This window comes from Thyridium curvatum (genome assembly GCF_004353045.1).
Source record: "Thyridium curvatum strain D216 chromosome Unknown NODE_47_length_323349_cov_79.126483, whole genome shotgun sequence".
In the NCBI taxonomy this organism is placed as follows: domain Eukaryota; kingdom Fungi; phylum Ascomycota; class Sordariomycetes; order Thyridiales; family Thyridiaceae; genus Thyridium; species Thyridium curvatum.
In genome coordinates, this window is record NW_022156802.1 from 236,213 (window position 1) to 262,961 (window position 26,749).

At 55.4% G+C, this 26,749-nt stretch overlaps 12 protein-coding genes across 12 annotated transcripts; 5 read left to right on the forward strand and 7 right to left on the reverse strand.

The window, feature by feature from the left end:
• Nucleotides 1-24: 24 nt before the first annotated feature.
• Nucleotides 25-885, reverse strand: E0L32_007664 (uncharacterized protein; the record flags this gene model as incomplete). The annotated part of the gene is made up of 1 exon (XM_031142433.1): nt 25-885. The coding sequence occupies one exon, from the start codon at nt 883-885 to the stop codon at nt 25-27; it is 861 nt and encodes a 286-aa protein (XP_030993396.1).
• Nucleotides 886-1,739: 854 nt separating this feature from the next.
• Nucleotides 1,740-3,444, reverse strand: E0L32_007665 (uncharacterized protein; the record flags this gene model as incomplete). The annotated part of the gene is made up of 2 exons (XM_031142434.1): nt 1,740-1,838; nt 1,903-3,444. 2 exons carry the CDS (start codon nt 3,442-3,444, stop codon nt 1,740-1,742), a joined length of 1,641 nt encoding a protein of 546 aa, XP_030993397.1.
• A 1,030-nt stretch (nt 3,445-4,474) lies between these two features.
• Nucleotides 4,475-5,593, forward strand: E0L32_007666 (uncharacterized protein; the record flags this gene model as incomplete). The annotated part of the gene is made up of 1 exon (XM_031142435.1): nt 4,475-5,593. The coding sequence occupies one exon, from the start codon at nt 4,475-4,477 to the stop codon at nt 5,591-5,593; it is 1,119 nt and encodes a 372-aa protein (XP_030993398.1).
• Nucleotides 5,594-5,742: 149 nt separating this feature from the next.
• E0L32_007667 (uncharacterized protein) lies at nt 5,743-7,058 on the reverse strand (the record flags this gene model as incomplete). Its single annotated transcript, XM_031142436.1, has 2 exons — nt 5,743-6,945; nt 7,056-7,058. The coding sequence occupies 2 exons, from the start codon at nt 7,056-7,058 to the stop codon at nt 5,743-5,745; spliced, it is 1,206 nt and encodes a 401-aa protein (XP_030993399.1).
• A 1,278-nt stretch (nt 7,059-8,336) lies between these two features.
• Nucleotides 8,337-10,685, forward strand: E0L32_007668 (uncharacterized protein; the record flags this gene model as incomplete). Its single annotated transcript, XM_031142437.1, has 1 exon — nt 8,337-10,685. The coding sequence occupies one exon, from the start codon at nt 8,337-8,339 to the stop codon at nt 10,683-10,685; it is 2,349 nt and encodes a 782-aa protein (XP_030993400.1).
• Nucleotides 10,686-11,557: 872 nt separating this feature from the next.
• Nucleotides 11,558-13,845, forward strand: E0L32_007669 (uncharacterized protein; the record flags this gene model as incomplete). The annotated part of the gene is made up of 4 exons (XM_031142438.1): nt 11,558-12,600; nt 12,667-13,122; nt 13,522-13,568; nt 13,628-13,845. 4 exons carry the CDS (start codon nt 11,558-11,560, stop codon nt 13,843-13,845), a joined length of 1,764 nt encoding a protein of 587 aa, XP_030993401.1.
• Nucleotides 13,846-14,296: 451 nt separating this feature from the next.
• E0L32_007670 (uncharacterized protein) lies at nt 14,297-15,508 on the reverse strand (the record flags this gene model as incomplete). Its single annotated transcript, XM_031142439.1, has 1 exon — nt 14,297-15,508. One exon carries the CDS (start codon nt 15,506-15,508, stop codon nt 14,297-14,299), a length of 1,212 nt encoding a protein of 403 aa, XP_030993402.1.
• Nucleotides 15,509-17,259: 1,751 nt separating this feature from the next.
• E0L32_007671 (uncharacterized protein) lies at nt 17,260-18,548 on the reverse strand (the record flags this gene model as incomplete). Its single annotated transcript, XM_031142440.1, has 3 exons — nt 17,260-17,559; nt 17,663-18,233; nt 18,289-18,548. 3 exons carry the CDS (start codon nt 18,546-18,548, stop codon nt 17,260-17,262), a joined length of 1,131 nt encoding a protein of 376 aa, XP_030993403.1.
• Nucleotides 18,549-19,668: 1,120 nt separating this feature from the next.
• Nucleotides 19,669-21,303, reverse strand: E0L32_007672 (uncharacterized protein; the record flags this gene model as incomplete). The annotated part of the gene is made up of 1 exon (XM_031142441.1): nt 19,669-21,303. One exon carries the CDS (start codon nt 21,301-21,303, stop codon nt 19,669-19,671), a length of 1,635 nt encoding a protein of 544 aa, XP_030993404.1.
• A 402-nt stretch (nt 21,304-21,705) lies between these two features.
• Nucleotides 21,706-22,263, reverse strand: E0L32_007673 (uncharacterized protein; the record flags this gene model as incomplete). The annotated part of the gene is made up of 1 exon (XM_031142443.1): nt 21,706-22,263. One exon carries the CDS (start codon nt 22,261-22,263, stop codon nt 21,706-21,708), a length of 558 nt encoding a protein of 185 aa, XP_030993405.1.
• Nucleotides 22,264-23,243: 980 nt separating this feature from the next.
• Nucleotides 23,244-24,129, forward strand: E0L32_007674 (uncharacterized protein; the record flags this gene model as incomplete). The annotated part of the gene is made up of 3 exons (XM_031142444.1): nt 23,244-23,668; nt 23,736-23,892; nt 23,950-24,129. The coding sequence occupies 3 exons, from the start codon at nt 23,244-23,246 to the stop codon at nt 24,127-24,129; spliced, it is 762 nt and encodes a 253-aa protein (XP_030993406.1).
• Nucleotides 24,130-25,096: 967 nt separating this feature from the next.
• E0L32_007675 (uncharacterized protein) lies at nt 25,097-26,322 on the forward strand (the record flags this gene model as incomplete). Its single annotated transcript, XM_031142445.1, has 3 exons — nt 25,097-25,486; nt 25,773-25,978; nt 26,232-26,322. The coding sequence occupies 3 exons, from the start codon at nt 25,097-25,099 to the stop codon at nt 26,320-26,322; spliced, it is 687 nt and encodes a 228-aa protein (XP_030993407.1).
• Between the last annotated feature and the right edge of the window lie 427 nt (nt 26,323-26,749).

The following is a 26,749-nucleotide window of genomic DNA, read 5'->3' on the forward strand; positions in this document are numbered from 1 at the left end:
CCGTTCCAACTAGAGAAAACTATTTCAAAAGACGGCCGTGACTAATGCCAACCCCAGTGCCAACAATGACCCCGTCAAGCTAGGCAGCGTCGCCCGTCCCTGTGCGCCACTCGGCTTCCGAGGATTGTCCTTCTGCTCCGTGGATTTGCCTTTGTCAGAGCTGTCTCCGCCACCCGGCTTGCACTCGTCCCCAGGCTGGCCACCGGTCTGATCAAAGGTCTGGAATCCGACATCGCACCTCTTCGTCTCGCTCTTCTGGCCGATCTTGTCCGTCGTCGAGGTCCACAGGCCGGGAAGCTGATCCGGTATGTAGCTGCGCATGAACGGTGCGGTGACCTGGACCTGGACGTTCTCCAGCGAGGCGTTGGTGCAGCCGCCCAGGACACCCCACGCCATGCTTCGGAACCATTTGTACTGCAGCTGCGTCTCCTTGCCCGGTTCTACATGGAGCAGACGCGAACGCTTCTCGACTAGTTCGCTGCTGTTGGCCTGGGAGCTGATGGAGACCCACAGCTCACGGTCCTTCTCCGTGTACCAGTCGCGCTCGTTGTAGTAGGCGTCGGAGGCCAGCTTGAATATCGCGTCCTGCTCTTCCGTCGGCAGGTGATAGTGAAGGCCGAGCAGATCGTCGACGCGCCAGATCTCGCGCCTGGCAGTGACGTTGTACACCTTCGGAGCCGGGACGGTGCAACCGGCGCTTGTGCCTTCGGGGCAGGGCGTTCTTTCCACCGTGATAAGCGAGCCGGCCTCGTATTTGAGGCCATTTTCTTGATCCGTCTTGGACGCTTTGAATGTCGTACACACGGCGGTCGCGATGCTGGGCAGAAGAGCCAAGGCGGCTATGGCGACAAGCCGCTTAGTGCTGTTCTGTGAATGGGGCTGCATTGGTGGCGCGTAGATGTGGCACCGTGCTGTCTTTGTTTGCTTTGTCAATGCAGGAAGCACAGTTCGTGATCAAGCACAAGGCCTACGAGCTTTATGTAGTCCATTCTTTTATTGCCTACCTAGGTACCCTAGTACGACAATCTCGCCTCGCCTTACTGCTTACCTGCTTAATTCCGTACTATCAGGGACGCTCCGCCTCAGCAGGGGTAATAGTGGTGACGGCTCTCTCTTCTAGGCTTATGACACAAATCCTTCAGCCTTGGCAAATGCTTTGCCCTGAGAAGAAAGCGAGAATCCCCACAATAAGATCCTCCCAGGCTGTTGGGACAGCACAGCCCTCAAAAACATTCTAAAAATACATTGCACCGAGCTCCAGATCACCTCTTTTCTCTCACATACAAGTAGTCTGTGACTGGCCGTCGTTCTCTAGGACCCTTCCGGCACAAGTCCGATGGTAGCCTATAAAAGAGAACCTGAATCATCTCTAGTAGCACGTACGACCCTGAAAAAGTTGCATAAGACTTTCCGGAAGACGACTCAGATACTACTGCTTCAGTGATGGACTTAAGGTTTAATGGAAGTCTTAAGTCTCAGCAGCGAATCATTATGCTCAACTGCCTGAGCAGGTCGCTCTGAAACCTCGAGCCAAGTAGCTAAACACACACGATCTAGACCACTCAAAGAGCGTAATTGATTGGACCCAAAAGATGTATGGGTAGAGGGCTCTTGGAAATTAAATGTATGCCTCTGTTATAAGTTCTTGCTATCCAGATGACACCTTTCAAGCGCGAGTGCGACCGGGAGTTTCAGTATCACTAGCCTCTGGGTAGTCAACGTCACCCGGATGTAATTCCCTATTCCTCCTCTTGCTCAATAACATACTTCTTAAACTGGCGAGCCGGTACACGTCGATCGAAGAGGATATCCAATTCTTCATAAGTTCTGTTATCGGTCTGTGAAAGTGCCCTTCATGTTAGTATAACTGAGGAACAAAGACTTGAGGTCTCGATAACGCACCTCAGGGAGACGGAAGTAACTCCAGATAGTGTTGAGCAGTGTGAGACCGCCCCAAAGAAACTCGATCTTTGCGCCAGCGTTGGCCGATCCGGGGTTCAGCAGGTATGGTCCGGCAACGGTGATGACAAGATATGTCGCGCCATTGATAGTGGCAGCGATTCCGAGTGTCTTGGCTCGCAGCTTCGTAGAGGGGATCTCAGACGAGATGGTGAAGCACAGCGGGCCGAGCGAGAGCGAGTAGATGAGCTGCAACGTGATGAGGAGCGTGGCCTGTGCCCATGAATAGGCCGGATTGGTCTTGTAGTCTTTGGCCAGGCACATGAAGCCAACGATCCACAGGACGACAAGGCAGTATGTGATGCCCATCATCCACGTCTTGCGGCGGCCAAAGTAAGCGATGGGGAACACGCTGAAGATGCAGCCGATGAAGCCGACACCGTTCAGACCGATGCCCATGTTGAATGCATTCTCGGTGCTCAGACCGACCTGCTCGAACAGGTAGGTCGCGAAGCCGACGGGGTTACCCGAGAAGTTCTGGCAGACGAAGAGCATGGCACTGATCTCGAGACGGCGCAGGTTGGGACCCTTGAAGACGTCGCGGTACGTGGCGCCGACCTCGACTTCGCGCTCGTACAGGTCGGTCTTGACCATCATGGCCAGGATATTGTGGTTCTCGGCGTGGTTCGACTTATTGGAGAGGGCGTCGAGTGCGGCTTTGGCGTCCTCCATGCGGTTCTGGCGGATGAGCCACCAGGGAGACTCGGGCGCCCACCAGAGGCCGAGAAGCAGGATCGCTGGCCAGACCCACTGGATGGCGTAGGGAATCTTGTAGGCCCAGACTGAATCCCAGTGGACGAAGCCGCGGGTGATGCCGGTTTGGAGGAACTGGCCGATCACGTAGCAGAGGTTGACATAGCCGGTGAAGTAACCACGTAGACGCAGGGGCAGGACTTCGGAGGCATAGGTAGGTGCGAGAACGTGGTAGCCACCCCAGATGATGCCGCAGAGGTACATCGACGCAGTGAGCACCTGTCTGCTGGGTGCAAAGACTTGCATGAAGACAAGGGCAACGGTGACGAGCAAGTATCCGATGAGAGTCTTCTTGCGGCCGAACCTGTCCATGGGGACCGCAACGGCCCATGCTCCCAGGACCTGTCCGACGATCGCTCCCATAGACATAGCAACCTGCCACTGAGTGGGGATTTGCATGCTGTGGCCAGGGACCATCTCGCCAAAGTGGTTACGGAAGGCCGGCAGGGCAAAGAAGTTTCCAGTGATTTCAATATCGTACGCCCTCATAATGATGGACAGCGATACGAAGACAGACCAGAACACAGCCTTGCGGTACTTGACCAGAGCCTGCCAGTTGCTGAGCTCGTGCTCGGCAAGGGTACCCTGCATGGCCATGGCCTGGTTGATCGCATCGAGCTTGCCAGTCTCTTCGGCATCGTGCAGTTGCTTCTCGGCGGCGTGAACCTCATCGCGGTCGCCGTCCTCGACGTGGGCGGGCTCCGCCGTTGACTTGTTAGGAACTTCGGCCATTGTGATAGGTCAGAAGGGAAAAAAAGACTCGAAACAAAGTTGCAGAGCTTCACGAATCCTCTTTCTCAGCTTCCTATTTGAGAGATGGAAAAGCGAGCACGCGAGATGCAGGTGAGGGGAGCTGTAGGCGAATGGCGCAGGATGACCCAAGTTCTTATGCAACTCTGGTATCTTTTCCCGAGAAGCTGTGCCTGCTGGACTGGCCTCCTCCATCATGCATCCCTCTGGCTACGGCCGACTGCCGATCACGCGTCTGGGGCCCCGGACGAAGCCTTTGGTTATCAGGGGCCATTTTGGGCTGAGCGGCGTGGAGCCGACATGGCATGGACCGGCTTGGGGGAGGGAAAGTGACCTGTTTTCCAGGCTGGCTCGTGGCACGCACTGCGCTAATGGAAGCGATCAATGGCTGTTATCCTTGCCGGGAACCATGACTGCCTCCACACAGCGTCTGCTCGACGGCCAGTCAGCCAGCGTCTTGTTCGTTGATCCCCAGTCAAATCCCGCGCCGATAATCTCACTAGTCCGTCTGTTCTCCGCAGCCGATGCCGGTCTTGTCTTTAGTTGTACTGTTCCCCGCTTGTCATCGGGTAACTTGAAAAAACCCGAAGGATAATTAAGTTTGACCCAGAGGGCAAGCTACTGCTGGTGCCAATATGCACATGGGTTTCTCCCTAGCATTGCACCCGACGGAGTTGAAACGGCTCTGTCGGGCTTTGTTCAACCTCCACGAATCAATAGCCTTTCCTCACGGACGGGTTGCGACGGAATTGCTCTGCACCGAGGTCAGTCTCAACTTTCACGTCGTGTCAACTCTGAATCCCCGGCATTGCCTTCATTCCTCCTGCTGAGCGCCACGCAACAGAGATATGAAGTTGAGAATTCGAGATCAGACTCCCGCTCAAAGATAAAAAGTGGTCGCGATACATCTTCTCAAACTCTGTCTCTCTTGTGTCTCATGATAATCTCAAGAGACTTGGATTCAATCGGGGACCAGCCGCGTGCCTATGCGAAACCGCAGACAACAGAAACGATGGGCTCTCAGTTCGACTTCTCTAAGCTCGGCCCGTTGGTTATGGGCGGTGCCGGCTTCAGCTACCAACTGCACAAGGATCCGGAGTCGCTGCCCTTACGGCAGATCCTGCTGCGTGCCTTTGAGCTCGGCCTGCGCACCATCGACACATCGCCGTACTACGAACCGTCGGAGCAATTGATGGGTGCAGCACTCTCCTCGCCCGAAATCACCTCGCGGTACCAACGGAACGACTACATCCTCATGACCAAGGCGGGTCGCATCAAGGAGGACCATTTTGACTACTCGCCGGCGTGGCTTAAAAAGTCTGTAGCACGGTCGTTAGAACGCTTCCAGACGACATACCTGGACGTGGTGTTCTGCCATGACGTGGAGTTTGTCACGCTTGAGGAGGCCGTCACCGCCGTCGGCACACTATTCGCATTCAAAGAGGCTGGCGCAATCAAGGCTATAGGCATCTCTGGATACCGCATCGACATACTCGCCCAGGTTGCACAGCTCGTGAGAGAGCGGTTCGGACAACCTGTTGACATTGTCCAGAACTGGGCGCAGCTCACCCTTCAGAACACTCGGCTGGAGCTGGGCGGATTTGAAGCCTTCCGGGAAGCTGGAGTGAAGGCTGTGGTATGCTCGAGTCCGCTTGCCGTTGGCTTGCTCCGGTACGGAGGGATCCCAACGGGTCGGACGGGTGACTGGCACCCGTCGCCCCAAGGGATGCGGCTTGCAGCGCAACAGGCTGCTGAGTGGGTGCACGGGCAGGGCCAGGTCATGTCCCGCCTCGCAATGCGGTTCGCTATCGGCAAGGCTATACAGAATTCGAGCCCTGACTTTACGATCACGACTGCCTCAGGTATCAGCACTATGTCTGATCTAGAGGACAACGTGGAGGCGGCAAAGAGCATTTTGAGGAGCTCTGGAAGTTCGTCTGCCAATGAAGGATCGTTGGCTCGCCTAAATACAGTCAACGAGGAAGAGCTAGCAAAGGACCAACCGTACTACAAGCAGGTCAGGGACATTTTAAACAACTGGGTGGATTATGACTTTGCTGAGCCAAAGCCCAAGGACGAGAAGGATTGCATCGAAGCTGTGCAGGAGCAGACCATCAATGCAAGGATATGAAGAAACATACGTACGCATCAGGCTTGGCGTTGAGCCGCAGCCACACGGTTGTGATTTAAGACGGCGATTTTGTGCATCTAGAGTGTCAGTTGTATGGCAGATACACCTTGACTCAGTGGCTTTAACATTCTTGAGATCCATATGCTTCATTATATGTGCCCTTCGTACTCTCTCTTGGCGACTCTCGCACAGAGCTCTAGCAGTGTCTCTGCCGCCCATTCAAAGTCTTGAAGCTCCAGATACACCTGTGCGCTCAGCCGAACGTACACATGCTGCCCATGGCTGTAGACCACAATGAATGTTTTGTAGTCTCGCACAAGGGTGTCCATCATCCACTGCGCAACATCGTTGACGATATCTTCTGTGAGAACGGACTCATCCTCTGCTGCACTCGAGTTGCTTCCGTTCTTCGCAATCCGAATCGGGAGCCTAACATTTGTCATCGCACAGTCACTGGCTGTACCCGCCTTATTGTCGAGCACTTCTGTGCCTAGAATCTCGGCAACTCTCCGCCCACCAGTTTTAGCCAGGTTGATGTTGTACTCCTGCAATATATCCTCGCCCCCCACAACATCATTTCGCCAGGCCAGCGCCTCTTTGACACACAAGTACGGCGAGAAGTCGAGTGTGCCCGTGTACTGAAAGTTGGAGACAAAGGCGCTCTTGCTGCCTGTACCGGATGTCGAGTTCCTCAATGACTTGCGCACATAGCCGTGCGAGGTGGGTACAGTCGATGCCATCATGTGCTGATTCCGAACCGGGACATAAAGGACAGCACAGGCTCGTGGGATGTGGAGCCACTTGTGGCAGTTGCTGAACCAGAAGTCGGGGTCGAGCTCGTCCAGTCTCGAGTCCACCATGCCAATCCCTTGCGCGCCGTCAATAACTGTCATCACGCCCAGCTCCTTGCACTTGCTTGTCATCGCCTCGAAGGGGAACCGCAGACCGGGCAGAGAGGAGACAACATCGTAGATGCATAACCTGGGCCTCTTGCCCTCACCCTTTGAAGTAGCCACAGCCTTCTCAAACAGGTTGATAATTTCATCATCTTCACAGGGATAAGTGATGCTGATGGGCCGGCTGTTTACCATGCCCCGCCTGGTATCGACGACGTAGTCAACAGTCTTGCCGCAAGCGCCGTAGATAGTGCTGAAGTAGAGAATCTCGTCCTTGCCATCAGCGTTCCACTCAAAGTTTCTCAACACGGCATTGAGGGCTGTTGTTGCATTGGGAACAAAGACAACGGTCTCCACAGGCACGCGAAGAAAGCCCGCGACAGCCTGGCGATTCTCATCGAGTAATCTGGGGTAGTCGTAGCGGATGAAAATATCTGGTGCTGTCTCGACCTCCTCCTGTAAACTTCGAAGCCTGGCTTGTACTTGTTTGGGATGGGTACCGTAAGAAGCTGGTTGCCGTTAGATATCACAGCCTCGTTGTGTATGTTCACAGAATACAGGCTTACCATGGTTGAGATTGTGATATGATGGATCAAATGAGAAGTGACTGAGCAGGGCTCTGCCCAGCTTACTGTGAGCGCCTAAGCCCATTACTTTGCAATACCCACACGCCCTTTGGGAACTGAGACTCTGAAAATCTTTGGGACGTCTTCGTGTCACCAATGCCGTTTACGAATCTGAGAACGCTGCTCACTGGCGGTTCAGAAACAACCGCACGTGGTCGGGTCAATTAAACCTCTCAAAGATAAAGATACGACGGGTAAAGTCGTTGCTAGCGGAGCCTATGGAATTGAACCGACGCTTCTGATCAAGAATGAATTAGACTAAGTGTGAGATCGAGCTATAACATGAAGCTCCAGCAAGTGCAGAGCATTTGGAGCTTACCGGCGGGTGGTGTAAGGGGCCTAGGAACGATGAAGACTTGTCGGTCCGAGAGCTAATTGGGAAGCCCAGTGTTAGGTAGGTAGTCAAACAGAGGTAGCCAGAAGGTGTAGTGATTCCCTGCTTGAGACGCGTGGTGGAATTTGTATACGGCCGAGGGTCAAGGTGAAACTAACCGTTCAATGATCGGGAAATGCTCCGAATGTGGAGAACCCCCGCACCCTGTGAAGAAGCTGCGAGCCGGCCGGGTTACAGAAGGTGGCTGTCATGGCCGGCGTATCCCGCAGATTTGCCGACCCTTGCGGCCGCTAAGCATACAAATCCACAATTCAAGATTGCCTTGCATGTTGTTCTGGCATGTCTTCACACGTTGGAACTACGGGTAGGTAATCGGTCTTGTCAACACCTAAAGTGGGCCGGATCGGGAGACCCTCCGACTGAGGTCCGCCTTGGGTAAATAACCGTCGGAATATTTCTATTGTGTCTGCTTTTAGGTGGAGCAACTAATGTTACCTATCAGGGTGCATTACCCCGTTTCTTACCCCTCATCGGCGCTCACTAGGTGGTACGTAGTTAGGTATTCTGCTTGTCGACTCGATGCCTGCCAGAGCTTGGATGTTGCACGGATCGGCTGGTTTCTTACTTGTTCTCATGCGGGGTTCATGGGGACGAGTGCCGCTGACCGGCTCTGGTTATCGAGTTGAGACACGCATGACGAGTTGACATGCTGAGGGCACTCGGAGAGGAGTGTCTGGTGACCGGGACTTGGCGTCTTCCCGACCTATGTTGAACCCTTGCAAGCCGTCTTACACACATATTGCCTGTTTCAGGGTGTTATCTTGGACTCGTAAGCTCTGCCGTCGAGTGAACATATTCAGGTTTCTAGAACTCGGTGTCTTGTCATAATGGCTAAGCATACGCTCTATTACGATTCCCCGGCCGACCTCTGGGAGGATGCTCTCCCCATCGGCAACGGCCGCCTCGGCGCCATGGTCCGGGGCACCACAGATGTCGAGCGCCTGTGGGTGAATGAAGACTCTGTGTGGTACGGCGGTCCTCAGAACCGCGTCAACCCGGCCGCTCGTGAGAGCCTACCTGCTATCCGAAAGCTCATAGACGAGAACCGCATTGTCGAGGCGGAGCAGCTGGTCCGCAAGACATTCACAGGCATGCCACAGTCCTTGAGGCACTACGAACCCATGGGAGATGTGTATCTCACTTTCGGGCACGGCACTGACCCTCCGGGACCGTATGTGCGGACGACAGGCATTGCCGTCTTTGATAACCAGCTCACGGGCGATGCTACCAAGTCACCACAGGATTACAGGCGGGAGCTAGACCTGCGAGCGGGTGTGGTGAGCGTGTCGTACAACTACGATGGCGCAGAATATTCGAGGCAGGTCTTTTCAAGCGTCGAGGACCAGGTCATCTGCGCTAGTGTCCAGTCGAACAAGGATTTCAAATTCACCATCAACCTGAGTCGCGGTGATCATCCTGAATGGGACAGGGCAATCAACAGAACTTTTGACTCACTGGAGTGGATCGAGGATGGGCATGTGCTTGCTGGTCAGATGGGCGGCAAGGGCGCGATCACATTCGCCATGGGCGTGCGGGTGGTTATTGAGGGTGGCCAGGGCAGTGTTGATGCCAAGGGCTTTGAGATTGAGGTCTCAGTCAAAGCTGGTGCCAGAGCTCTCGTTTTCGTCTCCGGAGAGACAACCTACCGTAACCCGGACGCAGTTGCCGCCGTCCAGGTACGGCTTGATGCGGCCACGAGGAAATCTTGGTCCGACTTGTTGTCGGCACACACCAAGCGCTTCTCTGAGCTGTACAACCGTGTTGAGCTCAAGTTGCCCACTGAAGAGGACAAGTCTGCAATCCCTACCAACAAGCGCCTCGCGGCCGTCAAAGCTGGCGCCATCGACAACGGCCTATCCTCCCTTCTCTTCCACTACGGTCGATACCTTCTCATATCCTCTTCTCTCTCCGGCCTTCCCGCCAATCTCCAGGGTATCTGGAACGCCGACGCTATGCCCGTCTGGGGATCCAAGTACACGATCAACATCAACATTCAGATGAACTACTGGCCCGCCGAGGTGACAAACCTCTCCGAGTGCCACGACGCCCTCTTCGACTTCATGGAGCAGCGCCTCGTTAAGCGCGGCGAAGAGGTCGCCAAGGCGATGTACGGCTGCCGCGGCTGGGTCGCGCACCACAACACGGACCTCTGGGGCGACGCGGCGCCGCAGGATAGCACTGTCTGCGCGACGTACTGGAACCTCGCCGGCGCCTGGTTTTGCACGCACATGTGGGAGCGCTACCTCTTCACGCGCGACGAAGAGTTCCTACGCCGAGCCTTCCCCATCATGCGCGGCTCGGCCCTCTTCTTCCAGGATTTCCTGGTCGAGTGCGGAGGCAAGCTGGTAACCTCGCCGAGCCTGTCGGCCGAGAACACGTACTACATCCCCGGTACGCAGACGCCGGCGTCGCTGTGCGCCGGCCCGGCCTGGGATGCGCAGATCCTGACCGAGCTCTTTGGTGCCTGCGTCCAGGCGGCCCGGATCCTGGGCGAGGAGACGGGCGAGCTCGAGACCGTGCTGGCGAAGCTCCCGGAGCCGCAGGTCAGCAAGCACGGCTCCATCATGGAGTGGAAGGACGACGTGGACGAGGTCGAGATCGGGCACCGGCACGTCTCGCACCTGTGGGGCCTGTTCCCCGGCACGTCGATCCGCGGGAAGGAGCTGCGCGCCGCGGCCAGGAAGACGCTCGAGCGCAGGATGTCTGGCGGCGGCGGACACACGGGCTGGAGCCTGGCGTGGATCCTGTGCCTGTACGCGCGGCTGCGCGACGCCGAGGCGGCCCAGAGGGGCGTGCAGAAGATGCTCGGCGGCGCCGTGCTCAAGAGCCTGCTGGCGAACCACCCGCCGTTCCAGATCGACGGCAATTTTGGTTACGCGGCGGCCGTGGCGGAGATGCTGCTGCAGAGCCACGATGGTGACTTCATCGATCTGCTGCCGTGTCTGCTGCCATGCTGGGAGAAGGAGGGCAGCGTGACAGGGCTGAAGGCCAGAGGTGGCATGGAGGTTGAGAAACTTAGCTGGCGCGAGGGTAAGATCGTCGAGGCGCTGGTCAAATCTCAGGTTGATCAGACAAGGACGTTTCGCGTTGCATCTGAGAGATTGCAGTCTGGTAGCGGGGAGCGTCGCGTGGAGCTCAAGGCTGGTCAGACAGTCGATCTAACCGGTGCTTGGTAGCCACAGGACTTGTGTATTATTTTCTAGTCTAGAATCCCACCAACTGAAAGTCAAGCAATTCCATTCCACGATGAAGCTAAGTATTTAGTTAAGTTTTAATTAATCAGTGCGGAGCAGCCAGTGTCGTACACCAGAAGTGAATTCTATAACTGCACAGGTGTTTGCTAGGTTCAAGTTGACGCAACCCATGGCTTTGAGCTTTGAATCAAGGACCGTAGTAAACAAAGCCCGGGAAATTCCAGGCTGTAAGATACTAAAAGCCCAGAAAAGTGGCTGAAACGAAGGCTCTGGGCGGGATCAAAAATTTTGCGCATATCAAGCTGGGTGACGCTTCCTGGGGGCGCGAACCATTCCGACTCTACCTAGGTGGTTCAGGTGGCGTCATGCTCGTTCCAGGCAAATGACGCAACAGATTCTGCCAGCAAATGCACACGTGAGTTTCAGCTGAACGATGGCATGTAATATGCCTTGCATGGATGCCTCGACACACGCTCAAGGAGGGTGACTGACCGAGCTCCGTGTCTGCCACGCTGGCAAAAGCCGTCATTCATCTTGGCCACCTCTAACGATTACCGAGTCCGTTTGACGCCACGCCGAAACGGCTCCTTTTTGTCCTACACACAACCAGCTACCGAGGAAATGTAGGGTAGTGCCCGATCACGCAATCTAAACGCATGGAACCTTTCGAACTTCACTCTTGCGGAGGAAGATCTCCAGTGTTTGCCTTTTCGGAAGTCTCCAGTTGCCTAAAACATGCTTCGTGCTGATAAGAATCTGGAAACCCCGTCCGTACCGAGACATATCATCTTTCTCATCACCGATATGCCTCTCCAGTTTATTCATTGCCGCGCCCTTATTAATCACGACTGAGGATGTTTGCGTCACTTTGGCTACCTCCAATCACAATCGCCACCCTCCTGTTTCTAGCTACTAGACAAGTCGAAGCAACAGGCCCCTACAAGTCCCTCGGCGACCTGTTCGACGGCCAGCTCGCTCGTCTGGCCCCGGACACCCCAAAGAATGCGCGTCTAGGCGGCCAGGACTTCAAGCGCTGTTGCAGCCTCGCCCTCAACCAATCTCTCCGTATCGTTGATGGCTATCCGGAGTATGTCCCAGGGCAGACCTTTCTGCACGGGGACATAGCCTCGCTCTTGGCCCACCAATACCCCTGTGGCGCCGCTTACAACGGCTCGTCGGGCGGTCCGACCCAGGTAACGGTCCCGTACTCGTGGTGCCGCGCCAACTGCGACGGCTGGGCGCTCAGTCGCACCGAGAAAGACGGCGACTGGCTCGAGTCGTACGTCACGTTCATCCTGCCAAGCCTGGTCTTCTGCTTCTCTATCCCGCGGCGCAGGGCCCTGGCCATCCCGGAATCACTGTCTCTCGGCGCCGGCGACCTCGGGTGGCGTGGGTATCTGGCGCTCCTGTACAAGGTGCCCATAGCCTGCTTAATACTGTTCGTCGACACGGTGCAGCTTGTCGTGATGTGTATCGTCATGGCAGGACCGATGCTCCTAGCCGGGACGTACGAGACGGTTCTGGACGCCAGGGTTCTGGCATACCTACGGAGCAACAACGAGATTGGACCCCGGATCAGGGCACACTTGTTGCTGGTGGTTCTTATTGGTAATCTGGACGAGCACAAAGCTTGGGATGAATCGGTGCAGTGGCTGAACAGCTTTCATATCGACGATAGCCGCCCTGGATCAGCAACATCCCCTCCAGAAGATACAAGTACGATCGCAAAGATGTCAGAGGCTCCCACCCATCAAACCATTGGTAGACTTCGGCAAGGTCTTGTAGATCTACTGGATTCTCAATCTCCTTTCGGTACCACTTTGGGGATCGGGGTGACTTTTTTCTCGCTCTGTTTCCTGTATAGCATTAGCCAGATCAGAGCACACTGGGGACAATCGTAAGTCGTTCCTTTGGCTGGCACATTTTGCAGGCCCTGTTTCGTACTGATTGGGGATACTTGCAGTGCAACCTCCTACACGCTGGCGTTTGGGTGCTTCTGGTTGACCGTTGGCCATGTGGCTGTCGTCGCGGGTGTTCTATTGTCCATCCAGAACGTCAGGGTGTGGGAGGATATGACGGCCGTCATCAGCAACGAGTACAACCATGCTACCTTGGAATTTGCCCCGGCAATGAGGCCTGAGTTCTTTTACCAGTCACTATGGGCGCGATTCGTATCATTGTGCTCGATTGTCAGAGAAACATTGTCCAGCACTGGAGGGACACGTCGATACAAGACCGCCTGGATGTGGGACCGTGGCACAATCAAGGCATCCTGGCTGGCGCAGTTAGCTCAGTATTATCCAGAGCTCAGGATACAGGAGAACATCATCCGCATGACGTGGCTGCAAATCATGGGTACGGTCGTCGGACCAGCCGTTCTTCTCTTCCTGGTCCCCGTCTTCCTTGCAGGGATGGCTAGGTAAGCTCATCCTCTTTGCCCGGTTGCCCTTCCCATCAACCTTGCTGACGAACTCACTAGTTATACAACTCCTACAGTCGGTCTGAGTTGCCGGTCCCTTACTCCATTGCTCTATGCTGTCTCTCAGATGTTATCGGTGATACTCTGGGTGATCAATTGGAGGTATTGGCTTACGGATAGCCAAGGGAACACAATGACGCGTGAGGCTCGGAAGGCGAAGCACCATTGTCCTTTACTTCTGAACCTTGTCTGGAATACTCTGTTCGGAACCGCAATATTTATTGCATTTGTATCTGCCATTGGTGGTACTGGTGCGTCTGCTCTCCCGTGTTTCCCCAGAATCTAGATTGCAACCGTATGAGCGCTAGGAGTCCAGCCAGGGCTAACAATTCCTTCCAGTCTTCAAATTGCTTGGCTTATTTGGGAACTGCCTGTGCTGGGTGCCGGTGAGTACCACAAATCTTGATTCTCTGATGCAATGTATCAAAAGTGTTGACTGAACAAGTGAAGCTTAGCAGATGGTTAAGTCTCGAATCGCCTGATACAACGATGTTTCTGGGGAGCAACAGCGATGAGCAGATCCTGTTCGCGAAGGCGTACTGGATGCCCATCGGGGTCTCGGCCACAATCTTCCTCGTAGCAACCACGCTGTTTGCTTGGCAATACCAGCAGCGCCGTCGTGCACAGTTCAAGCAGCTCGTGCACGGCATTGGCAAACCCTAACTCTCCCTGCTATCCACTCGTAGAGCTTGAACAATTGAATACTCTATGGGAACTTTGGCAGCATGGTATCCTTGATTGACCGTGCGCTTTTAATAATTGTCATCTATGTATCGCTAAATTCCAATTTTGCAAAGGAAGAATAACGCCTATCAGTATTGAGCAAAGAGGTGTCTAATAACTCGCTGGGTCCTGAAAACACCGTATCTCATAAAACATCATAGCCAGTCCGGAGGATACTTCCTCTCTAGGCTGCTCGGGTAAGTCCAGTAAATCAAAAAAGACAATATCGGGTTCGTTGCCTTGCGCCACCAGGGTATCTCGGGGAGGTGGTGTTCCGTCTTGTCGTATCGCAACATGAGAGGAATGCTGCCGGCCAGATTCAGCAGCCGGAACAACCTATGGGGCGGTGATTAGCGAGCTGTTAACATTGACAATACTCAGAGAGAAGAACCTACATGTTAACGCCAAAGATGATCTCGCTCGCCACGGTCGCGGGCGGTCTCGTCTCGGGCGGCTCCGTGGCCCAGACCCTGCCGACGTAGTACAGCGGCGGGATCCAGAGGCACATGATGACGAGCTCGACGGCGACGCCGAACCAGTACTTGGGGTTGCGGTCGTTGCGGCAGAGGATGGCGGCGACGCAGACCCACAGCAGGACGAAGGAGGTGACGGTCGGGGCGAAGACGAGCTGGACGCCGCGCCAGTGCTTCCAGGCCATGACGGCGCCGGCGATGCCGACGGCCAGCTGGGCCCAGCCGAGCATGAAGAAGAGCAGCAGCACGTTGAGGTACTTGCCGCGGCAGCGGGCGTGGAACTGCAGGTGGCCCGGGGCGGCGGCGCCGGCGGCCGTGGGCGCGTTGCCGGCCAGGGGGCGGGCCTCCTCGCCGGCGGCGATGACCCAGCCGCACCAGCGGCAGACCCAGCGCATGTGCTCCGAGGCCATCTTGACGCGGCGGCCGACGCGGAGGCGCTTGTCGGCGGCGCGGCGGGCGCAGGTGACGCACAGGCCGCTCAGCGGGTAGCCCCGGTCCGACTTGAGCGCGGCGAGGGTGGCGGTGCGGTCGGCGTCGTGGGCGTGGCACCGGGCGCAGGTGCAGAGGAGCAGGGACCGCACGGGGCGGGAGCCGATGGTGGCGCGCAGCGACTCCGGTGAGCCGAGGGCGTGCCAGTAGCGGCAGGTCTGGCGGAGGTTGTGGATGGCGGCAAAGGTGTCGATGTGGCGGAGGATGTTGAGGTGGATCTCTGTCGGCAGGGCGTTGAGGGTCAGGGGCCGCTGGATGGGCTGGTAGGCGAGCGGCGGGGGCAGGCCGACGAGCGGGTGCTGGTGCTCCGCGGTCTCGAGGACCGGGTGGTGGATGCACTGTTGTTGTTGTTGTTGCTGCTGCTGCTGTGCCTGGTGACGCGGAGCAGCCTCGGCCTCGGCCTCGGCGGCGGCCGCATCGTGGTATTGGAGGAGGGAGGAAGGCGGGAAGGAGGTGAGTGGAGGCCGGAGCGGCGGGAGGCGGGCGATGCCGGGGTTAGCGGCTGTGTCTTTGGCGGCGCCGGGGATGGTTGTTTCAGGCGGCGAGTCAGGGCCGTCCTCGTCATTTCTCGGGCCAAAATGAGCGCCGCGGCGGGAGGAGGCGGTCACCGCCGACTGTGGGGTGGTGATTCGGGGATCCATCCCCGTGGCGATTGAGGCAGCGGCCCAGCCAGGGTGCGGAGAGTGTGGGCAGCGCAGCCAGCGATGCCGATCATGGATTCCAGTAATCAGTCGCTGCTGGCGTTGACGGACGGGGGTGGCTTGCGAGTCGAGAGTGACAAAATGGCAGAATAAAGAGTGAGATGGAACCGAGCGCTGAGATGGATGGGATCAGGCGTGGTTATCGGTGCTGCTGTGGTCCTATCGTATCGCCCTTGGATGCCTGAAAGAGGCGTCCTTGGAATCAGGTTGGATGGTGGGGAAAAAAGCACCACCACCAATCTCAATCTTCAACCGCAACTCGAACCACACGGCACGCGGGATGCAGATGCAGGTGCGGGACGAGACGGCAGTAAAAATGCAGCAAGCTCCTCACAACGATTAAGCTGGGTCAGCTTGAGCTCGTAGCTGTCTGTCTGGCTGCCTGCCAGTCTGCCGGCCCTAGGATTGGGCAGATGGGCGATGAGCTTCTCGGGGTGTGTCCTCCGGGAGGCTGACGTGAAGTCCTACGGGAGGCGTGAGGAGCTATGGATGCAGTCCTCCGTCGGCAACCTGGCAGTCCTCGTGGATTCTAAGAGGACGCAGTGGGACACCGGTGCATGTAGTGTGAGTGGGTTGGGTTGACTGACTGCGGTGGCGACATTCGGGGCTACCTACGCCAAGCGGCTTTAAGTGCGTTTTCCCGTCAGAGAGTACTGCGGTTGAGAATTAGAGTCCTCGTGTCCGTCTTCATATCCTGGTGTTGCTGTTCCGTGGGTTGGGGCCTTTGGCCAACACAGCCAGACCCAGTACGAGTCCTTTGATGTGTGCGTACTGCTCGATTTGTTTGCATCGCACAATGTTCACTGGTCTCACCCAAGGCCGCACCCGTGTCGTGGGCGATGCAGTACTGGGCGGGCGGGTGTGAAATGGACCCAGGTCGTGCCAGTCTTCCTTGGCAGCCCTCACTTCGAGGAGAGCAGTCACTTCGAAACGATATCACACTGCCATCATCTCGCTCGTCGCTAGCAGAGGCTGAACAAGATCCAGCTGGAGGGATCCATGGGCCCGAGTGCCTGCGCCCGCTGAACTGCCCCGCTATTCGCCGCGCTCAACCCCGCGGACATGTGGGCATACAGCTAGGCTGAACGCGGTGGGGCAGTTGCTGAAACGCGCTATTGATTTGGCCTAGCGCCTCTCGGTACCTACTACTCCATCCATATCCATTGAGTGACGCACAGGCAGCCCGCCGTCAACGACGACAATGAAGGACAGCACACAGGATTCCTGCTCAAGACGGCATACCTTAGTCTATATGCAGGATGCAATGCTCACCCATGGATAAACCTCTCACTAACTAGATAATATGCTCAACCCTCAGCCTTCTATCGCCACTCTAGAAGCTACCTTGCTTCAAATTCCCTCTGCTGAGCTGTCCTAAACCGGATCCGGCGCCGGCAGATAACCCTGGAACTTATGAGACATCAAGAACGTTGAGAACATCAATCAGTAAAGACGAGTGCGTTGGCATGTTTAACGATCTAGCTATTCTGTGGTCACCTTCCACAGTCGACTTCATAGAATCTCCCCGACGCACATGCTGCTGTTAGCAAGAGAATAAACCATTTGTTCTAAGCCCCCGATCTCGCTTCTCGGACTGCCCCAATTCATGCACAGGGCGCGCTACCATGACCAAGGGTCGCAACAGATGGCATCAATGTTCATCGTATCCTTCGTGGCCGAGCCGGACCCTTCTAAAAGATGTTGAAGGGGAAAGAGTTCCTGTCGCGGAGAGAGTCAAACTCGCGCCGTTCCAAGGTGACCTCGCCGCCCGCAACCGCTCGGCTGGCACTGTAACGGCGGAAATGGAAGCCTATGATGCAAAACTCGAGAAGTCCTTCGACACCCTCTGCCACCTCCTTCACAAATCCCTCCTTGAACTCGGCCACCATGTCCTCGTTTTCCAAGCTAGCGGCCAGGGGGAACGACATTGCGAGTCGATTCAGTCTTGGGCGTGCGTTCAGTTCAGATATGAGCGATGATCGCGATTTCTCCTATCATTCGTGCCAACGGCCATTAGATTTCTCTCCGGTCTCGATACTTCCTTGGCGGACGCATGGATGGGCCAAACGGGAAAGAGGTCTTGAGAGAACTTACCAAGTAGCCTCGGACCTCGTCGAATTCATCAATGTCGCCATACTCGAAGTGAGGATCGAGGAACACCAGGCTCTCCAAAGCGGGCAGCTTTTTGCAGAGAGCCTCAACGTATTCGTGGGGCTGGATCTTTCGTAGTTCGGCTTGGCATCCCATTTGCTCTACAATGCTCAGCCGTTTGATCTTGTTGTCCGACGGAAGCTCGTCGATGGCAAAGAAGTACTCCTGGTTCACCTTGAGCCCTTCTAGTGCGTCAAGCTGACAATGTTTCAGGAACCGTGCAGCGCGGTGATAGCTCCAGGGAGCAGCTAGGTGGAGCTCAATGTTCTTGAGTCGGAGTGGGTTGCCCCTGGCCAACATGGTGAAGAAAGGATCTTCCTCCTCCCACTCGAGACCCCTGGTGTCGAGGATCAGAGTCTCGAGATTCGGCATCAAACGGATAGATTCGGCAATCAAGAATAACAATCTTGGGGGCCTCTGAGACCCGAAGCCGTACACCTTGACTGGTTTGCCAGTCGTATAATCCTTGTAGGCCGACGCAAGGCGGCCACGATCACCGTCGAGAGTAGCATGCCTAAGGGGTGGGCGTGTTAGCGTCAATTACGTTCAGAAAGCACAGGCTAACCTACGTGACAAGCTTCTGTAGCTTCTTCACGCTGTCTGATCCACGCTCTAAGCAGAAGTTGATCAGCAGGGTGGTGAGGATTCTTCGATCCATGTTGCCATGGATGTACATGCGGGTGAATAGGCGTTTGTGGTAAATCGCACGAAAGCGCTTGTTGACACAGGCCAGCGCCTTCAGAGTACCATGGCCCCTCTCGACGTGTTCCGAGATGATGAGATGGACCTCCTCGGGAAGGCGTTCGAACAGCGGCCCCTTTGACTCCATGGTGATGCCTGCCGCAGGGTGGGTGTTGAGGGAGTTTTCTTGGGTGAGAGGCGTAGAAGTGGGGGAAAGGGAGGAGAGGCCCTGTCAAGGAGGAAATTGAAACAGATAAATATCAGATTTGTCGATAAGTACCGCTTTTTTATTTTGAGGGCTGTTTGATGTTTGGATGAATCAAATGTAAGGGCTGCCACAGCTTGCCAGTGAAAATGATTGTCGGTTTGCAAAGTTATTTTCACCTAAACCGCAGAAAACACTCGACAAGCTAGCCAATTATCAAAATTTAGTCACATGGTAGCGTTCTCACCCAGGGCTCTAGTTTACTGACTTTAGATTCCTCATAAAGAAAAAGGCTGGGTGGGTTTGTCACTGAGATACGTTTGATAGACGTGGACGCCCTCCCGCTGCCTCGCCACTCAAGATGTCAGCATCCCAATGCCAGATATCTGATGAAAGGTGTGGAAAGGGTAACTTGGAAGGAAATGCACAATCAAAAAAAAGCATGAACCAATGACCAGCAGGTCTATGCAAGCAATCTTTTTCCTTCTCTCGCGCTTGAAAAAAAAAGAAGATAGCCAACCTAATAATGCATGCACAACTGCTCCAGAACTAGATCACACTCCACACAAGGTGTGGTCTATGGATAGGACCTTTGTTCACCTTTGCTTAGTTACCCTGCCTTACCCGGTGCATCTCCCAACAGGGTTCTGCAAGTCGATCGTTCCCTTTGAAAGTTCCATCGATGTTAGGTCTGGTAGCGACCAGGACATTTCAAACTCGCTTGAAAGGCCTTCTTAGAAGAACGGATTTTGGCAATAATACCATCATGAGAAGCATGCATGTGTCGCTAAGCCCTAATGGGCAAAGGTACTGTAAGGGCATCACAAGTTTGATCTTGGTCAGACATTGCTGAACCACTCTTCTTTCCCCAGTCTCTTTTACTGAGTGAACTGAAGTAGCCATTGTGTAATATTCTTTGTGCTTGTAATCACATTTCGCTGGGAGGGAATATTGAAATCATCCTCAAACCGGGTTGCTGAGCAGCGTTCAAGAGAATTGAACCACCACGTTCTATTCATTTCGAGCCTTTTATTTTTTCTTATTTTCTATTTTCCACCAACATCTACAAAAAGTCCTTGACACTCTCCCAAAACGCCTCAGGCGCCTCATACATGGGTAAGTGTCCCGCCTCAGGCACGATCCTGAGCTCCGCGCCCGCCTCCCCGACCAAGCCCTTGAACCCCTCCATGGCCCTGACCAGCGCGCCCTTGCCGTCGCCGTCACCGACGACGAGCAGGCCGGGCACCCGGCACCCCTTCATCTCGCCCTTCATGTCGTAGTCCCACAGCGCCTGGCAGCCGTACCGGAAGCCGCGGACGTCGTTGGCGGCGACCATGTCGACCATGCGCTGCGTGGCGGCCTTCTTGTCGCTGACCGTGTGCGGGTGGAACCACCGCTCGACCGTCTGGCCGGCCAGCTTGCGGATGCCGGGCTGGCCGTCCTCCGCGGACGCGGGGGTCTCGGCGACGGCGATGCGCTCCTTCCAAGCCTTGGTGTTGGCCTCGGAGCTGGCGACGTTGAAGTCGCAGGCGACGAAGCGCGACAGGCGTGCCGGGTACTTGAGCGCGAACTTGAGGGTCGTAGCGCCGCCCATGGAGACGCCGACGAGGGCGTGCAGCTTGGGGATGCGCAGGGCGGTCAGCACGGCGTCCAGGTCGTCGGCGAGCTTGTCGAGGGTGGAGGGGGTGGGCGGGTCGGGTATGGCCTGGCGACCGCGGAAGTCGTACCGCACGATGCGGAACTCGGGCCGGTTCTTCTTGAGGATGGCGACCAAGTCGTCCCACATGTGCAGGGAGGTCAGCAGCGAGTTGCAGAAGGCGATCGTGGGTGCGTTGGGGGAAGGGTTGCCCTCCAACCGGTAGGGCACGACGAGGTTGTCGGCCGTACTGATGTAGGAGTTGATGACCGCAGACGGGCCGGGCGTCGTAGACTGCTTCGAGTCCGGAGAGGTGAAGTCCTTGGAATCCGGGAGTCGCGAGAGCGATGACAGCTCGCGCGGGGCGGGGCCGAAGACGTAGAAGAGCGAGTAGGCACGGCGGCCTTTGTCGCCGATGTATTTGGAGAAGACCTCAGTCCTCCACTTGGTATCCATGGAGGCCTTGTGCTCCGGACCTCCCAGTCCGTTGTCCTTCGCATATTCGTGCAGAGACCAGAGCTTGGCAGGAGCGCCCTTGTCGAGGGAGGAGGTGCGGAAGCACCGTGACCGGAGCCAGCCCGGGACCTTGGACAGCATGGGAACGTGTTCCTCCTTGTACCACTTGACCGCTTCTTCCTCGGCGCCTTCCACGTTTTGCAGGGTGACGTCGACGGCGATCAGGACCTGGCCCTCGGCCTCCTCGTCGGTCAACTGCTCGATAGGGACAAAAGCGGGCGACTGCTGGCCGAAGACGAAGTCGAAGAAGTAGCGCTTGACGTCGACCTGGCCGATGGTCTCGGCCTCGCGGGGGGACCGGTTCGCTCGTAGGTCCAGGTAGGTCGGTGTCTCGAGGTGGCTCATGTCAGTCACGTCGTAGTTGGCGAGAAAAGTCGGCTCCTTGCCGTCGGTTGCGCGGTACCGCAGGCCGTTGGGGAAGATGTGGGGGAGGCGCAGTCTGGTCGGGCCGTGCTCGTTGTTGTACCACTCGTTGAATTGATCGAGAGACAGGCCCGGCTGGGGCTGCATCGTCACGTAGAGCATGCCGGGAGTCGGTGGTGCCATGGTGGTTGCCGTGACGATTGACTGCCTTTCGATTCTTCGCGGGGAGGAGTGCGGGGTTGGAGACAGCAGGTCGATGCGATGAGTCTCTTTTGATCTGACGAGAACTGTCGAGGTGGCGGGGAGGAAATGGTTTGGACTACCGTGAGGCGAGAACGGTCATCTTGGGTTCGAAGTCTGGATCGCGCCCGCCATTATTAGAGACTTTGACCTGGGGCCGGCCGGTGGCCGGTTCGGCAACTCTGCTCGGAGACAGGCCGGGCGCTGGTCGGGAGTTGGCCCTGGGAGGCTGGTGCGGGGAAAAGTATTCTTCCCTGGCGACTCCACCCGCAGCATTAATTAGCTCTAACATGAAGCGGGAACCACTGCTTGTACACCAATGCTGCGCAGACGTGGCCGGGACTATCATTGTCTGCAGAGGACTTCGACGGACATCGCTCCTGGTGACTGCACAGGTGTCGTTGCTGCCGGTGTCTCGTGGAGACTCTGGTGTGGCATAGCTGCATCTGTGACGCTGCTCTTTTCTCGGCCTTGCTCCATATCGCTCTGTCCCTGGCCTTTGTTGGACTGCTTCTTTCGGGGTTGCGGACCCTCCAGAATCTGATCTCTGATCTGATACCACTTCAAGATGGTCGACCGGGGTATCTTCCAGAATGCGGAAGCTTCCTCGTATGTGGGCAGCCGGTAGACGAGCCCGTCCTCGATGTTGTGGACTGGCGCCGTGCCGAAGAGACGTCGTCTGCGGTGGCGCGCGTTGAGAGGCTGCGGCGGCTCGGCGACACGGTGGTGAATGAGGTACATGAGCACCTCGATCTTCCTCTTTCTTGAATACCTGCGCGTGGGTCGTGTGATGGGGTTTGTTGCCTTCGACACCCGCTCGCTCAGAGGCTTGGGTTTCGGGCCTCGCTTTTTGTGGACTTTAGCCGCAGGCTCATAAGTGTATGTAGGCTGTGAGGATGCCATTTTGATTAGGGAAAACTGAGCGTGCGGGGTACAGAGCTCGTCAGTACAGAGAAAGAAGTTCTGTTGAGTGATCAATTCGACGCAAAGTTGTCGCGATGCATCATCTTGTTAGTGCCGATCGCGTCGTGGTGTTTTGTTTTGCTGCCAATCACATTCCAGGTGTTGATAACGGCTAATGGCACAGGGGCCTCCGGGCGCTAACAGGGGTCTATTACCTACCTAGGTAGTCCATGTTCAGCTGGAGCAACTAAAGAACCTTAACACCGGGGAGATCTCCTGCCTTTGCTCGCTCTTCTCATGCAACGCAAGAACAAAGAGAATTTATCTACTCATGTATTTATAGCACAAAATGATGCACCAACACCGGCGCGGGAGCCGGCCGGGACCAATCCTTGGATCTAGTAGACCACACACGTCCTCTCACTGTACCATCACGACGTCCACTCCCAGTTCAGGGCTCTCAGCTCAGGGCAAGGCTCTCGTGCCAGGTACCATCCGCGCTTCCGTCTATTGACCTGATATATCGACATCGATAGACTTTATAATGGTTAGCCTTGGAAATAAGTTTGGTCATGCACAGTAACAACATTCGTCCGTCCAGGGCTTGTCCGCTATGCCCCGCCGCTTTTCGGACATAAGAGGTAGTCACTTGAAACCGAAACCTGTCTTGGTATCGGCGTTATCGCCCTCTATGGAGATATTGGCATGCTTGCTCCTAGTGCAGGATTACCAATTGTGCGTCTCTTTTCACCTAACACTTGAACAGGCGCGGAGCGGCACTTGGAGTTACGTGTGCGGAAGCTAAACAGGTCGGACTTCTGGCACTGCGGAATTGCGGATTTAGTCGTCGAGCTTGCGGACTTTAGTCTTATAAAGCGTCATGCATTCAAGACTTGCAAGGCTCTCGATGCCGCCTCAGTTGTATTTTCCAATCATTGCTGTTATCCTGATATCACGGAACTACATAGAAAACAACAATTATGTCTTCATATCTCATCACCGGTACCACCCGAGGCCTAGGTCTTACCCTAACCCGGCAGCTCCTCGAGATGCCCGCCAGTCAGGTTGGCAAGGTCATTGTCCTCAACCGCCGCGAGCCGACTCCCCCACTACAAGAGCTCATAAACAAGTACTCTGGCCGTCTCTTCCCCGTCACCGCCGCCGTCGCCGATACCGAGTCGGTAAATAAGGCCGCAGAAGAGGTCAAGTCCATTCTCGGCTCACAAGGTCTCGATGTGCTTGTCAACAATGCAGGATTTCAGGCTTTCAGCGAGAACGGCGTTCTCGGCATGACTGAAGAGCAATTGACCAGCTCCCTGGACATCAACGTCACTGGCCCTCACCGGGTAATTGTTGCCTTCCTGCCACTTTTGAGGGCCGGCAAGGAGAAGAAAATCATTAACATGTGAGTATTGGTATATGAGTTAAGGCGCTTTGTTGTTGTAACTTGTCGCTTACGTATATCCTAACAGTACGAGTTCCATGGGATCGAATGGATGGGCATGGTTCACAAAGCATGCCCCGTCGCCTGCGTACAAGATTGCCAAGGCGGCAATGAACATGCTCAACACACAATATGCCATGTATCTACAGGATGAGGGTTTCACGTGCCTGCTCATTTCCCCTGGGGTGAGTCCAATCCACCATAACAATATACAAGCCCTTCCTCGACTAACTCTCAAACAGTGGATGAGAACAGATCTTGGCGGGCCTAATGCCGATCTGGACGTAGAGGAGGGCACACTTGGAACCAAGAACGTCATCTTGAACGCGACCAAGGCAGAGAATGGCAAGTTCCTCAATATCCACGTCCCCGGAAAGGAAGAGTCTTTTGGGCGATATGATGGGAAGGAGGTACCATATTAGATATACATGTAGAAGAATAGGAACACCTTTGAACTATGAACGCACAACAAACCATTGGTGGACGGACACCTCATCAACACTCCTAGAGAGAGTGCCAGTCACGGCGATATATTGTTGAGTCTAGAAAAGCCCTGAACGCATCGATTGAGTCAAGAGAGGCTTGGCTTGCAGCAGGGTAATCAAGAAGCCCCCCTATCAAGGCACTGCTTTTCTCTTTATCAGCTTATGTAGAACCGGAAATATCGAGTTATTTCTTAAGGTCGACTGTGATATAATTATGCGGTGCATCCAATACCCAAAGTCTGCCGCGCGGTCTGGCAGTAAACCATCCCGACGAATCACGCAAGAGAGGCCGCGGCAGGCCCAGCTAAAATCTCACACGTCATATCACACTGCAATCATTAGCAGCAGTGGTACCCGTCCTCTCATGAGAGGCCGGATTGGGTGTCTGTAGAGTGAGCATGCTGGATGCGTGGGGCGGCGCAGACATCTTCACCACTAACAACCAGCTCCGATATGCAGGTCGACGCCACCGTCCATTAGGCGTGAGCCGATTCCAGCAGTTTGGTCTGTTGCGTGACGATTTGGACCTCCAGGCACAGAGTCCGGATCGGGGGAGGGGGAATGTCATGCGTTCAAGAAGAGAAAGCTTGGAGGGGCTTGGGAGGATGGGGGTTGACCAGTCCCAACAGGGAGCTCCCCTCCATCATCACCACTCCAGACCTTCTCCTCTCCAGCCGGGCGAAAGCTGGCCCACCACTCAGATCAATACCGGCTCGCGTAATTCTTGAACAATGCGCATGTAAGCAAAACATCGCGGATTGGTCCCCCCTCGCATCTTGAAACGAACAGCAACAGGTGGGATGGTCAATAGGTCAGGTGGACAGGTCCAATGCGGCTCCTTGAGAATCCATTCAGGTCTCCATTCCCCATCCAGGCCCTCCCCTCTGGTTCCCGATCATAATGAATGGGCGTTCGCCACGCAGCCCCCTTCTTCGGCGTGCAATCCAATCCCCTCATTCTTCCTCCTTCCTCACCTCACAAGGTGGCCGACTGGCGAACAGAAGCAATGAATGAGGACTCGGAAGTGGTCAAATACAGGCAAGCAGACCAGGACAAACAGAGATATGAACACCACGCTTTTGTCAGTGGTGGCATACCCATGAGCCTCGGCCATGCCAATTATCTCGTGAATAAGGAGAGCGACCTCAAGTGTTCGCGCGTTCTGCGACAGCTGGCACAAATGTTCACAGACGAGTCTGCGGGCCCAACGGCGAGTCCAGGACAAGGATGGCAACTGACCGAGCAGCTCCTCAATCCCCGAAATATACCTTCAACGGAGCTTAACAATAGCAATGTGAGTAGTAACTTATTTCCCTTCCCCGATTGTCTGTACTGTGTCGTGTTGCGAAGAGCCAACGACTGAGCACCAAGATGGCAGCAATTCGCCTCATTTGGCCGACCAAGCCCGTCCGACAGAGTCTTCCTAGTTCCAATGATCTTCACAATGAATCCGCTCACGGAATCTCTCGGTGGCTTGAACTTGTCCTCGGCCTTGCCATCTGCGCAACCAAAGCCTTCGAATGTAGGTCGATGGGGGTTGATTTTGGTGAGAAATCACAAGAGAATGCTAAAAGTCGCAGCTTGAGGTTCCTGTCATTGCCCGAGACACCACTGAGGCCCGCAGTCCGCCGTCGCCACTCCGCAAATGGGCTAGATTTTATGGAGAAACCCAAAGCGACGCTTTGAGCGTCAAGGTCATGCTGGATGAGAAAAGCCCTTTCAATTACATCTCGGAAAAGCTGCTCTCCCGCCTCGAGTTGAGCCATACCAAAGTCGAAGAAGTGAGGTACAGTAATTTCAAGAGCGACAAAAGGTCGGTCATTACCTGGCGGGGCTCAACTCCCCAAACACGGGAAGATGAATTTTATGTCATCTCGAACAATTGTGCCGACGATGTCATCATTGGCAGCCCCATACTAAAGGTTCATGGTGAATACTATTTTCTTGACTCGGAACCAGAACGGAGACAGGGGCCAACTTTGAGTAAGATATTAGACGTTGTGAGCTTTGGTCCCAGTGCTTCACTAACGAGAGGACAGGGCTGAAGAATTCAGTCAGCGAAGGGCGAGTGAGGAAGCCATCGGCTTCCTCGCCAGGAGGGAGCAAGTTTCCAGGTGCGAAGTCGCGTAAAACATTCATCCCGAGCCGTGGGTTTAAGTTTCGGGAATGTGTATCAAAACTGTGTTGAAGACTGTTTCTGGTCATGTCATGTATCCATAAAATTTGTATCATACTTGACAGAGATCGCACCTCGATGAACTTCGCAGTATGGGTTCCATAGCTGTCATCTCCTCCACAGGGCTGATGGATGGGGGCTCTTTGATAAGAACAAGCTCCTTGACTTGGTCGACAGTGATGCAAGACGTACCGATACTGGCAACTCCTAGTGGGAAACAGGACATACAGCACTGTTGGACTAGGCAGTTCAGGCGGGCGCATGCAGGTGATTTGGGGGCGGAGTGCATGTCCATCTTGGGGCCTCCACTGCCATCGCATTGCTATTTGTTTCCCTCCGTTCTGCAGCCACTCGTCGCAAACCTAGGCCTTTCCAGTATTG